Below are 13689 nucleotides of genomic sequence, written 5' to 3' on the forward strand. Positions count from 1 at the left end.
TTGTCAAATAAATATAAATCAAACAGCAAAGGTTTACTGCACGAGTTAATACGCAATAGCTTAGAAATTTCAACTTGATTGAGCAACTTTACAGTTTCTCTAATCCAGAATCAGCTGCAAAGTCTTCATCTCTGGTGCGGAAAAGAGTCCCGTGGTGGTGCGCCATATCTCTCACAGTAGCGCCCCGTTGATGGTTTTCCAGACATGTGGCCTGTTTGGGGTGGGGGGCATTTGGTTATACCCAGGGGAATGCTTGTTGTGTCAGTCATTTGCAGCGGCCGCTAAAGAGTGCACTTAGCATCCTCTGTTTCCGTGTAGCAAACATGTGGGGAGTGACATGATACTGTACAAGAGCCTGGACAACATATAACATTTCAAAGCAATTTCCTAATTGTTTCCAGGCCAAGGTCGATAGCACTATATGGAAGCAATCCCTTCTTTCAAACTTTTTTTATTTTCCTTCTTTTACTTTCTTTGTTTTTCCTGTTTTCATCCACAGATTGGAAAACATTAAAGTATTAAGTAAAATTGACCCAGGCAGGACTAATTCATTGAGAAACAGCTGCATTCAGTGTCATATCAGCGACAGTGAAGTCAGTGGATTCCCCTCGCTGTGGATGGTCACCATGTGGGGCAATCCTGACACATCCAGTCAGTGCACACTTACATTTGTGGTCTGTGATGAGAACGTGTTCACTAAGACCAGATCTGACCTGCCAGGAAACGTATATGTGGACCGGATGCACTTTGTACATCTCATTCAGGGAATAAAAGTAAAACTATTCAGAGAGACTCTAATGAAGTAGTATCAGGTGACTCTTTTTTTTTTCTTCAGGTAATGAGAGGAAGGATTTTATTAAGATAAAGGAATATTGCGAGAGTGGGAGAATGAATGAAAATGAAGGGTGGAAAATGCAAGGGGTTAAGAATCAGTAATGCAAGCAATTTAGTGTATCAGCAGATTAAAAAGACATCTTATTGCCTTCCCATAGCTTCCCCAGAAACTAATCCCCTGCAAAGTTCTTACTGGACTTAAAAACACATCAAATTAATGCAAAAGAATTTTTCTTAAAAGAATAGTTGGCATCAATCATCAGAAGGCCAGACTGGTGGGCTTTCTTTTGAATTTTATTTGTACAGTAATGGTGTGGAATATTAGCCAGTAATATATGTAAATAAATGATCTTATATATCATTGTAAAAGCTCTTTACACTCTAACTGAATGCACCTCCTATATGCAATTATGAGGTAGACATTAATAATGGTATTTTCCACCCTCTGCAAAATATCAATACACCTTAAATTACTCTTATCCACGTAAGAAATATATGATTATCATGAAAACTCTGTACATCACAAATAATAAAATAATTATAGAATAGAAATTATACCGATTTGAGTGCATTTTTGTACATTTACAAAGAAATGCCGTTTTCTCATTTCTTCATTCGTTGCACTTTGTAGAGTTCTTTTGGGGCGGGGGACTGTACAAGTATTTACAACTCAAACAAACAAAAAGAAAACGAACAGCAGTGCATTCAAAGCTAATGTGCATTTAAATAACGTCTCGTTTGCGAGTCCTTTTTCTTTTTCCTGTCTTTTTTTAATATTTTGTTTTTTCGTCATCAGAAAAGACGAATTCAGCTGACCACACGTCCTTGGCGCAGTCAGTTGTGGAAGTGCATTTTGTAAAGATGCCGACTTTTGAGCTTGAAATTACGCCTCAGTTATGTGTTCTTTCTTTCTTTCTTTCTTTCATTCACGCATTAAGTCTGATTTTGTGTCCTTTCTGTCCGTAAATGCGCCCTCTCCCAGCGCCTTTAAGCTGGTCTCCAGTAAGGAAAAACAAGAAATCTCTTTGAAGGCATTGCCACCACCACCACCACCATCACGACCACCGTCTTATCACCTCTCCTCAGACCAGTCTGTGTTTGTGTTTGGTAGATTAGACATTCACCCCCTTTTTTTGAATTTTTTTTTTTTTTTGCAAACGGGCACTTGCTCGGGCCTGTAATGACTCCAGCTGGACAGTTACATTTGAGGCCTGGATGCACATACCCAAAAGAGTCCGGCCAGGCTGCCAGGATCACACGCTACAACAAAGCGCTGCTTAAAGGCAAAGCCCGCTGTCCTCGGCACGCACAGGTGCGCAGTCGGACTTAACAGTTCCCCCCATCTCAATCAGAACGCCCATCTCCTCGTGCCATGTGGACACATCGCACTTTTTGGGAAAAAACAACAAGAAAAATCTATTTTATGATACTTGACGCCAAGTTGGGAAATATTGTGCTTAACACTTTAAGGCAGAGAGTGGAATTTAATGCGACTGAGTCTGAATAAATAAAAGATATGGCCTCGTGTGTGTGTGTGTGTGTGTGTGTGTGTGCATGTGTGTGTGTGCGTGCGTGCGCATGTGTGTGTGCGTGTGTGTGTGTGCGCGCGCATCCCTTTTGAATTAAAAACAAAGCGCATCATGCGTCAAAACGCTTTGAGACCCATGAGGACTTTCTACCTTCAGCCTTGAACCCACTGAGAGTATCTTTAACAATCTTCTGTTGTTGTTGTTTTTTGTTTTGTTTTGTTTTTTCACAATAATGGCCGCTACCTGCACCCACACTGCTCCACCACCATATCCTCGTACTGTTTGTACACCACGTTATTGCCCGAGTCTATGTACAGGATGCTGATAGGGCTGAGTTTGGTGGGCACGCAGCAGCTGGGCGGGGTGCTGTTGGGGTCCATGGAGTTCATGAGCGTCTGTATGATGGCGTGGTTGGTCGGCTCCAGGTGCGACCTCAGGGGGAAGTCGCACACCCCCTCGCAGTGGTAAGCCTCGTAATCCAGGGGCGCAATGATCCAGTCGTCCCAGCCCAGCTCTTTGAAATTCACGTGCAGGGCCTTTTTGCTGCACCTGGATTTGGATTTCTTCCCGTGCCGCTTCCCGTGCCGGTTGCCCAGCGCCGTCCTCCTCCGCCGCCTGGGCCCTTCTCCTTTGGCCCCAGTCAGCGGAGATACCCCCTCCTCCTTTGCCACCTTCACTTCCTTCTCACTGACCGACCTCCGCGACTTGATCTGCTCCTTCATCTCGTTGAACAGGTTCTCCCTCTTCTTGGAGCGGGTGTAGGCCACCAAGATGGCCTTCTCCTGCTGGGACCGGCCGCTCCTGTCCAGCCCCAGCTGCCTCAGGTCGACCTCGGTGTCCGATTTGCCCAGTGTGACCCTTAGCTGGAGGCAAAGCTGGTTCTCCTGCTGATAGTGACGAGAGCGATGGGGGTGGTGATAATGATGCTGGCGCGCTTTAAACACTTCCCACACGTCCAGCACTTCCCAGCCGGCTTTCGTGGAATCCAGCAGGTCCAGGGACCTGGAGTCCAGCAGCTTGTCTGAGCGGCAGGGGTAGAGCTGAATGTCGTAGAGGCCCGTCTTCTGCAGGGAAGTCTGCAAATCCCCGGGCGCTCTCCTAAATATCCTTAATTCCGCCCCGACCAGCTCCTCTTTTTCTGAAAGGGTTGAGACATCAAACAGATACTTTTGTCTTCGCAGAGGAGAGTGCAAAAGATCGTCTGCGGGGATAAAAGGAGAAAATAATTGCAGTCAGATTCACTTAGGGTGTACAGTGTTCAGAGGGAGGACGGGAGGGGTGAGAGGAAGGAGGGGGTCGGGGGTGGGGGGCTCACATTCTCCCACAGAGGCCTTCTCTCTCTTTCTTGTTGTTCAAATGTCCACCCTGGACCTGACTGAAACAAACTGCAGCTGACAAGTCCCCAGTCTGGAGGGGAATTGAAAAAAGAAAACAACTCATACCATTATATGGAACTTAAAACTATTGTTTTTCTCGAAATGACGCCTTTTTAAAACTTTTATAAGGCTAAAGGCGGGATGAAGGTTAAGCTCACAGAGTTTATTTGAAAGCTTCCTTATATAAAATTTGCGGTTTCTTAATTTAATTTCCTGCAAAACGTGCACGTATTTTGAGATGAATTATAAACTCTGTCTTTTTTTTTCACTTGATATCACATTTCTCCGAAAATCACGGGAATGACGTGAACACTTTTTATAAATATTTTTTTTTCGAACAAAACTCCAGAACAACCTGCCAATATTTGCATTCCGTGCCACTTTTAATCAAAGCCAGTGTATTTTCGCAAAAATACCCACGCTTTCGTTCAACATGCTGACAGACCGATCATTAATTTCCACTTCTCTGGCTGAGCAGAAGAAGCCTGAAACTATTCCTTCCCTAAAAGTGTGAGAAGCAGCCAGAGCACCAGAAAAAAATGTATTTAGTTTTCTCTTCTTTTTTTTCTTTTTTCTTTTTTGGAGGAGGGGGAGAGAGATTTATTGCTGAGTCTTGTTTGTAAGAAAAACCAAAAAAAAAAAAAAAACAAGGGGCTTTGTGATGCGAAGGGTCCTCAGTGCTGCCAGACACTAACGGACCAAGCGACATACTGTACACTCAGCTGAACAATACACAATTAATGCATTATTCCCCACTGGAGACCCAGGAGGTCAACAAATATTTCATCAAGGCGAAGCAATGAGACTGGAATTTAACACCGAGACAGGCTGCATGAGAAGGTGTTAGCACGTATTCAATTTCTCATTTAATGGAAACATTTTATTTAATTGTGTGTGTGTGTGTGTGTGTGTGTGTGTGTGTGTGTGTGTGTGTGTGTGTGTGTGTGTGTGTGTGTGTGTGTTGAAAGGGGGGAAAAACTGCATCTATGGCGAATTTTTTCGCCCTCCCCGGTGCTTTTTACTGTTTTCGAATTTTTCCCCAAAGGAGCTTCAACAGTTTCAGTAAAGCACAAAAAAAGTAATTTTAAAAAAAGACGAAAAAATGAATTTAGATTTAGTATATGAAATGTTAAAGTTTTATTATACAAATATCTCAACATGTTTCAACTGTTTGTCATTGCACCGTGGTTTACTGCGGACTTTTTTTAGTCAAATCAGTGTTTTATCGTGATTCTTTTTATTATTATTATTCATTCATATTATTAAAGTGACTTGGCTAGATCGAAAAGCCCTCGTGATCTGATTTGTAAAAGTTACTCCATAGAGATATTTAAATGCGGTTGTCAGTTTCCCCTGTGATCTCAGCCGAGTCAGACAGTAAAAGCAGATTGAAACCTTGTGCTCCTTTCAGTCACTTTGCACGTCTGGTTTGCATTACTTTTTTTTATAAGACCTCAAACAAATCGAATACAAGTTCACCAAATAATTAACAGTTCTCAATTCCCATATTCCTCATTAAAGTACTTTCCCTCTTATATTTAATCTCATCCCTGCCAACGACAACATCCCCCTTAAAACGCAAAGGGGACTGTCAGTGACTGACTGCAGGAATTATTTTGTTATTTTTGTTGACAGTTAAAAAAGAAAGTTACAAACTTTTCTTCATTTGAGTATTATACACAAAGCCAATTTTTTCCATTATGCGTAACACGCTTGACGGCGGATAATTGGGGGAGAGTGCGGTAGATTTTATTGCGTGGTTAAAGCCTGCATCCTGTGCACTTTTTTGTGACCTTGTTGGTTGTATCTGAGCAAATGCAAAACATGTTTTTGTCATCTATGCCTGTTTAGAGAGAGAGGGGGGGAGAGAGAGAGGGGGGATAGAGAAAGAGAACGAGAGAGAGAGAGGCCAGGCTGCACCATCTGCGCTTTAATGAGTTACCCCAAGTGCCAAAAGTAATTTTCAGAATCGGGTTATTCTTTTCTGATCTTACCTTTTCTGACCTCCAGGAAACACCGCCTGGTTAATAAGCAAATTTCATCTACCTAAAAAAATGAAAAAGTGTGAAAGCAAAAGAAGCTACAGGTCCTTAAAAAAAGCTATCTCTGCACGCATGAGTCATGCGCAAAAGTTACTACTTTCCGCGTCAAAAAGCCTTCCCCTGTGTTTCCTGATGGAGGCGATTCAAATAGGGAAATGTCCCAGCTGAGGTTCATTGTGCAGGTTAATTCAGTGCAACACTTTAGGGATGCTGGGAGGAATCCCAGAAGTAACCGAAGGTACTTGAGCTGAACGGAAAGAAAAATAATTTTCCGTAATTAAAGTGGCGGTGGCAAAAAAAAAGAATACAAACCACTTCACAGCGACGAAACTTCCCTTTCGATTTTTTCCTCTCTCGTCATTTTTTTGGTGATGTGCCCATTGTGGCCGAGTTGGGTCATTATGGGAGAATAGACAGTGTTTGATATGTTATGACATGAACACTCAATTAGATCACCGAGTTCAAATACTCCAGTCAGCCGTTCGATGCCAAGCAGCTCTCAGAGGGTCCAGCTCGGGGTCACAGCCAGTGACACATCACATCAAAATCACAGGAGAGAGTGAGGCGTTTTTCCTATCAAACCAGCTCACACTGCAAGAAATGGCTGCATGGCTGCACGGACGAGCAAATTAAATTTACAATCACCCCAACAAAGTCTCTCTTTTTTCTGTTATAAAAAGAAAACCAGCGTGAGAGAACCGCTTTTATTTTCATTGCGCATTTTGGTTGCTTTCTATGAACTTGAAACATCTATTTAAAAATCAATTTTCTTGACAAGCGAAGAAAAACATTTGATTATTAGTTAAATCATTACAATTGCGCATCATTGGGGCTGATATGCTTCTACCGGTCTGCACGGAACAGCTCAGGATGGACATTTTTTGCAGCGCGCAGTCTGCGTCCTGGAGCCGAGGCTCGGAGTGTTTCAGACAGGAGGGGACGCAAACAAAGATAGCTTTTATTTCTCCCTCAAAGATTAACTCGGCGTATGTCCCCTTGTGTGTGTTGGATGTGTTAGTGTTTATCAGATTGTGTTTGTTCTCGCGGGCCGGTCAAATCACTTGGTTACACACGTTAACTGAGCCAAACACCTGCTTCTCACACCGACCCGCTTCTTCCCCCCGGCCCTCCCAGCTCCTCTTTGTCAGAACAAGTTGGTCAAACTGGGCACCATGAAGGCAACAGATTCCACGCTTTAATATATGTGGGACTGGGGGTGCTTGCGTTTGAAACTCGGATAATTATTTAAGGATTCTTGGGTAAAAGAACCGAACACGAAACTCACAGCAAGTGTTTTCAGTTGGGAAGGGGGGGGGCAAAAGTTCTCTGTGTTCACGTGGAGGTTGGGAGCGGGGATAGCTTTTGCTACAGCCTGCATTGACAGTGATTTACAACTTTCATCTAGAGAGCGCCTCAATTAGTGTTTTACTGTCGTGGTACCCAGAGGTTAATTTAAGTGTAATATAATACTCGAAAGAAAAGTTATATGTTTCAGTCAACCGTGGGGAAAACACATCCAAAAATAAATAAATAAATAACCACGAAAATCAGCGCAGTGTTCAGGAGCAATGAATAAACCTGCAGCTTTCAAATCTTTGCTTTTGTTCAGCACATTTTTTAAGAATCTCACTGGATTCTGTGTGCGTAAAAGTCCGCCTGTACGGTGCTTTAAAGTGTGCGTAAAAGCAGCTTGTTCTTCACTCGTTATGCGTTACTGTCATTTCTTAGCAACATTTTAACAACCTCTACAAGGAGAATATTAAACCCGTCTGAAGGTGGGTGGGGGAGTGGGAGGGGGGGACTGTGCCACAAAATTATGCAAGACTGAGCTGATGGAGACAGCAGCTGAAAGAAACCAACCTGTTCCTCTGTCCACAAAACTTGTTATGGTGTTGGCAGATTTAGAAGAGCGGAAAAAGCTGGCGTTTAGTCCGAGTTTCTCTGCAGCAGAGTATGTCCTGTATATGGAGAGCATGTACTCATGCGGAACAATAGCGTCCTTTAGATCTTCTTTGTGGTGTCCCGCGACAGGATGAGAGGACGCGAAGATGTCTTTTAGGGATTTGGAAGAGCTCTGTCCATCCTGGTGAGGCATCCTGGCACCCCTGTTCCTCCTCGGCGCAGAGGGAGAGATGATAGCAGCAGACTGGAAACACGGTATATTCCCAAGGAAAACAAGGAGGAGGCCCAGATATATCGTAATAACTCGAAATGCGTCCATGGCTGGAACATTCACCGGGAGATGTTAATAAACTAAAATTTTTTTTCCCTCCCCCGCGCAGTGAAGTTAAATTCGAGGAGCTGCGTGAGCCAGAGATAGTGTGCGCTTCAGGGTCTGAGAGCAGCTAACTTTTGCGCTCTCCAGCCGCACCAGAAGAAGTGCGTTTTTCGCTCTGGACTCCACACAAGAGCGGAGACTGTTGGGCCGAAAAGAAACACGCCCACATGGTGGCTCAGTGCAGGGCTTCCCAAACAATTTTATGTCACAGACGTACTACAAAGCGTGCATGCTAGAGGACAGAGTGAAAGGGGGAAACAACAGTGTGGGAAAGTTTGGAATGTTTTTGATTTAGCAGTGAGTAAAATGCGTGCACGTGAGAAATCTGATTTCTTTTATTGTGAATGGCAAAAACTCGAGCTGTAACATTTTTGACATTTCTGTCTGTAGCTTGGAGCTCTTTTAAGGTAGTGGATTCAAAATGTAACGCAAAGTATTTACATGTCTCTGCTATTAAATAGTACAGCTATCTTCTCTGCAGCCCAATTACTCATTGCATGGTATGGTCTCAAACACAGAGAGTGAAATGTTACAATTAACCCCATAGTCTGGGTTAGTTGTAACATATCCTGGGGTGAAATGTAACGCAATGAAATAAGGGTACTGACAAAATCTTAAAATGTAATCTTTTTTATTCAACACCTGAATGCACTTAGAGCTAGTTATGTAGCTGTGTGTGTGTGTGTGTGTGTGTGTGTGTGTGTGTGTGTGTGTGTGTGTGTGTGCGTGTGTGTGTGTGTGTGTGTGTGTGTGTGTGTGTGTGACAGAATGCAGAAATCTAGCTTTTGAACATATTTCAACCCCTAAAAAAAGACAAATTATGGAATTTTCAACAACTGAAAATTTCTTTAATTGTGGTTGGTCTTCCTTGAGTTTGGCCTCATTGGCTCAGTGGGCATTGTAACCTACAACTCTTGCACCAACCTTTGAACATAACAATGAAGCTGAATTACTTTTTTTCATGGCTTACCTTGGTGTGGTTTGCAAAGTGCTTCAGAGAGATGAAGAAGTCTGTTTCTTGCACCCATCCTGATTTATTTCCACTACCAATACTTCCTACTGGCCCATCTCTGACAAAGTGGTCTGCATAACGTATGCGTGAGAACACAAACATCGGAGGAATTGTGTTGCCAATGGCATTAACCGCATATACAAAGGTGACCAGTGAACCTCTCTGCTGATGTCATTACCCCAACTTGTTTAATATAACTTAAAGTAATAGTGTGGTAAGTTGTAACATTTGCATTATTGTTACAACTAACCCAGACTGTTGCTGTTACAACTAACCCAGACTGTTGCTGTTACAACTGACCCAGACAACTATATCCATGAACTAGCTAACATTACAGCCAACGGCTAAAACGTTAGCACTAAAGACCTATATATCCCCACAGATATACAAATAACATAATTTAAGTTTGATGAGTTTAACTGCAAAGCAGATAATGCTATTAAAATGGAAATAAACTTGCTTTTTGGCATACAAATTACTTTTTTTCTTCTTAAATTGTCTGTGTTTGCCAAAATGTGCTAATTTTTCACATGTGATAGAAGAACTGAATTGGGCATGTACAGGATGAATCACATCATTTGAAACTTAGCCCTGACTGGAGAAATTGGAAGTGTTACAACTGACCAACGTTACAACTATCCCCGGTCTCCCCTATCTAATTTTGTGGATGAAATTATATGAGACATTTCACTGTTTCCTCTTATTAGCCTTGCTTTTTTTCAGTGGCAAGTTTGAAAAATTAAGTGTAGGCCTTGTCAAATTTGAGAAACACTGGAAGGGACTAACAGCCCTCCTTATCGGTAAGTATGACAGCGTGAAAGCTTCCAAGGACGATGACGTTAGATTAGATTAGTGTTTAAGCGCAGATACGCTGAAGACACAAACGAAGTGATCGTAAAGTTGCGACATTTTTTTAAAAAATCTTTAAAGATTATTCATATTTTACAAAAAATATATCAAATGTAGGGAAAACGAACTTTCAGGATAAATATCATTTGATGATTTCTTTCTTTTTCCATTTTTACTTTAATGGCTGAGTAGGCGCAGGTTTTCAGAGGCAGAAATGTCATTAAATAACCAGAGCCGAAAAGGTTCCTGGGTTTAAATGTAACTCACTGGTGTGAACATTGTAAAGTTAAAACGCTCAGCCTCGGTGTAGAGCCCTTCAAATGATTTCGTCGAGACTCTGCTGACCTCCAATGGCCTCTAGCGTACATTACAAGAGGAAGGGAAGACGTTTCCCACGTTCGTGAACAGAACAGAGACCAACGTGGGAGCAGCTAAGGGTTAAAATGTAATTGGTGTTGAAACTTTTATTCGTGATTAGCTTTCACTCAAACCTAGCCACTTGTTTTAAAGCAGAGCAGACTGTGAAACAGAGTTTGGTGATTGAGGGGATTTTTTTTTCCTACTCTGGTCAGTAAGAGTAGATATCCTTACTGTGGTCATCTCAGGTGCGCAGTTCTTGTCGTGAGCAGCTGCTTTTCAAGATTTTTGTTGGCAAGAGGCAACTATCAGAAGAAAGCAGTTGTCCTCAAAGGAACTTTTAGCAGACAGTGAGGAGACTCCATCATGGTCCAGTTAAAATAAACAAGGATTATTTTAAACTGTGAATCATGCAAAGCTACTCTAGTAGAGGCTGGGAATAAAAATATGTCAGTGGAGATGAGCACAATTGCCCCCCTTTAAAGAGATCATTCCAGAGATTTGTGTAAATGCATTTACAACACATAAGGTCAGAAGCATCACAGTTTTGATTCAGATTTTGCATCGAGTTTCCCAGGCCTTATCTTTTCTGTCTCCTTGCATTAGTAGCAAACACAAGAAAATTATCATAATGGCAAAAGACTCCAGTGTTATCCCAAACATCAGAATCAGACAGCTAATTATGATCAGAACAAATAAACGTAGCAACAAAGAAAGGAGATGTGTGTTTGGTTAATGATTTCTCTGTTGTAACAATGCTTCTTAGCAATCAGTTCTACACTGTTGGGAACCTGTTTATTTCCTTAAATGGTGCCACATTTGTAAGTACAATGAATTTGTCGGTTGTGCCCGTTAAAAACTTGACAAATCTTCTCTGTCATTGCTAAACAGCTTATTCTGCTGTTGACAACAATCAGGTGATTAGCATCTGATTAGCAACACCTGTGAGTATGGATCCTGCCACAGTATCAGGTGGTGTTTGTTCTGATAAGTGTTGGTTCTGAGCATATTACGTTTGATATGGTTTACACCATGGGTCAACTTCAAGCCAGTGTTTCACAAAACCAAGTTTCAGCATTTTCTGGAGTGAGCCTTGGTACCATCTTGAGACTGAAGGCCACGTTCCATTTAACAGGGGATGTCAGAGACAGGCGGACCAGACGATCTGGAACAGACTGCACACAGTCAATCTCCAGGCTCATAGGCCTGCCAGGAGACCTGCCATGACTGTCCTTCACTTTTAGGTCCATTTGTGGTGAATTTGTGGACCTTGTGAAACTTGAGCTTGTGGAGGAATGTTATGTTCAGTGATGAGTCCTAATTCTGTTTACAGCGGTTGGATAATCGGGTAGTATGGAGAAGATCTGGAGAACGCTACGCTGATTGCTGCACTGATAGAGTAACAGCTTTTGGTAGGGCAGCGTGATGATGTGGAGCAGCATCTCCCTCACTAAAAAAAAACAAGGCTTATCATCACTGGAGATGATCTCAATGCAGCGAGATGAGATTCTACAATCAGTGTCAGTCCCATATCTCCACAGTCTGTGAACAAACTCTGTCCTCCAGGATAACAACGCTTACCCCCACAGATTGGGGTTTATCAGAGAGTACCTCCAGAATTTTGGAGTAAAGAGTAGGGAATGGCCCACCTGCAGTCCTGACCTCAACCTTATTGAACACTTTTGACCAAACACAAATTCCTTTGTTTTGTGCTTAGTTTGTTTAGTCTCGGTTGTCTGTGGCTTCCATATACATTGATAAACTATGCCAATGGTAGTTACTGTTCTGAAAATACTGAATATTACCCCTTAGACTTGTAGATTTAATGATTTATTGATAGTAACTATTGCAATGGCAGGTCTCTGTAAGGTCACAACAGTGTTGTTCACAAGATCCTATATGCTTCAGTTCAAAATAGATCCTAATAAAAACCTGCCCTTTAAATCATTTAAATTTTTTTTTTTTTTAAATTTAGAATTTACCACAAACAAAAATATACATTTTTTTAATAAAGAACATAAAGTAAGACACAACCTATAAAAACACAAGAAAACAAAAGTAAACAAACAGGTGTACCATCCAGTTAACACACACACACACACACACACACACACACACACACACACACATATATATATATATATATATATATATATCAGTTCAAAAATATGACATACAGGATTACAGAGGTTCAAACAAAATGTAATGTTTCCATTTGTCCCAAATCTCAACAAATGTGTCATACTGAAATCTGTGAGAGAAGGTAATTTTTTACATTTTAAACAACCCATAGACAGTCTCGTGCCAGTCATTTAGTGATGGAATTTTTACACTTAGTCATTTCTTAGTGATAGTCTTTCGGGCAGCCAGACTCAAAATGCCATATAACAGCTTGGTCACTTTATCTACATTTACTGAGTATAAATATCCAAACAAGAGTTCATCCCAATTAAAGGGAAGTTGCATACTAAGAATAGTCTGTAACTCAGAGTGAATCGAAATTCAAAAAGTGTTGATCAGTGGACAAGACCAAAACAAGTGGAAATGTTTTATTCCTTGAGTCCCACAGTTTCTCCAGCAGCTGGAGTAATTAGAATGTTTACTTTGTGCAGGTGTAATAAAAAACCTACAAAGACTCTTCCAGCCAAAACATCTCCATATATTAGAACTAGAGATTCTCCACTGAAAAGCATATTGCTGATACCAAATATTGTTTGAGATGGCCATATTTGTTTTCCTTTTCCATTTTTATTTAATGTAGATTGTATTCTTAACCTCTTGTAAACCCTTGTACAGTCTAGAAATCACTTTGAGACCAGGATCCACATGGTATGCCTTAACAAATATATTCAGAACAGGAAGAAAGAAAAGATTTGTTCTCTTGGGTATAAAGTTATGTAGATGATGCCGGATTTGAAGAACCCTAAAACAAAATCCATATTGCTTAACTGGTATTGATCTTTTACTGATTGGAAGTCCCTATGAGTTCCCTTATCATAAAACATAAACATACACAGTATGCCGTTAAGCCTTGTCCTACCCAGTTTTTATATCTTGCATCTATCTTATTGGGTAAAAAATCTAGATCATAAGAGCACCATCTTAAGATCCTGGTCTCTTCATTCCAATCATTCTTGTTAAGAAATTGTAACCAAAGTTTTAAAGGCAAGTTAATCCATTGGTTTCCTTGATTAATTTGTTTTTTAATAAGTGTCACATCCCCTAAGCTTGCCTGAATTGGAAAATCTCTTGAGGCAGCTATTTCTATTTCTTTCCATCTAGCTTGGTAGTCTACCTTGCACCAACACACTAGGGTCCTCAGTTGAGCTGACACATAATAATCTTTCAAACATGGGAACCCCAACCCCCCTTTATCTTTAGCCAGCTGGATAGTTTGGTACTTGATTCATGA

The 13689-nt window shown here is 41.4% G+C and overlaps 1 protein-coding gene across 1 annotated transcript; it reads right to left on the reverse strand.

The window, feature by feature from the left end:
• Positions 1 to 1118: 1118 nt before the first annotated feature.
• Positions 1119 to 8220, reverse strand: gdf6a (growth differentiation factor 6a). The gene is made up of 2 exons (XM_006794842.3): positions 7642 to 8220; positions 1119 to 3564 (listed from the first exon to the last, which is right to left on the reverse strand). Exons 1-2 carry the CDS (start codon positions 8000 to 8002, stop codon positions 2603 to 2605), a joined length of 1323 nt encoding a protein of 440 aa, XP_006794905.1. The 5' UTR covers positions 8003 to 8220; the 3' UTR covers positions 1119 to 2602.
• Positions 8221 to 13689: the final 5469 nt, after the last annotated feature.

Source organism: Neolamprologus brichardi, chromosome 11 (assembly GCF_056152115.1).
Source record: "Neolamprologus brichardi isolate AB-2024 chromosome 11, ASM5615211v1, whole genome shotgun sequence".
Classification (NCBI taxonomy): Eukaryota; Metazoa; Chordata; class Actinopteri; order Cichliformes; family Cichlidae; genus Neolamprologus; species Neolamprologus brichardi.

Excerpts from the sequence above, each read along its gene's own strand:
- gdf6a (XM_006794842.3), bottom strand. The coding sequence starts at position 8,002 with ATGGACGCATTTCGAGTTATTACGATATATCTGGGCCTCCTCCTTGTT. Across the intron at positions 3,565-7,641 it reads TTTTGTGGACAGAGGAACAG|ACGATCTTTTGCACTCTCCT; the intron begins GTTGGTTTCTTT and ends TTATCCCCGCAG.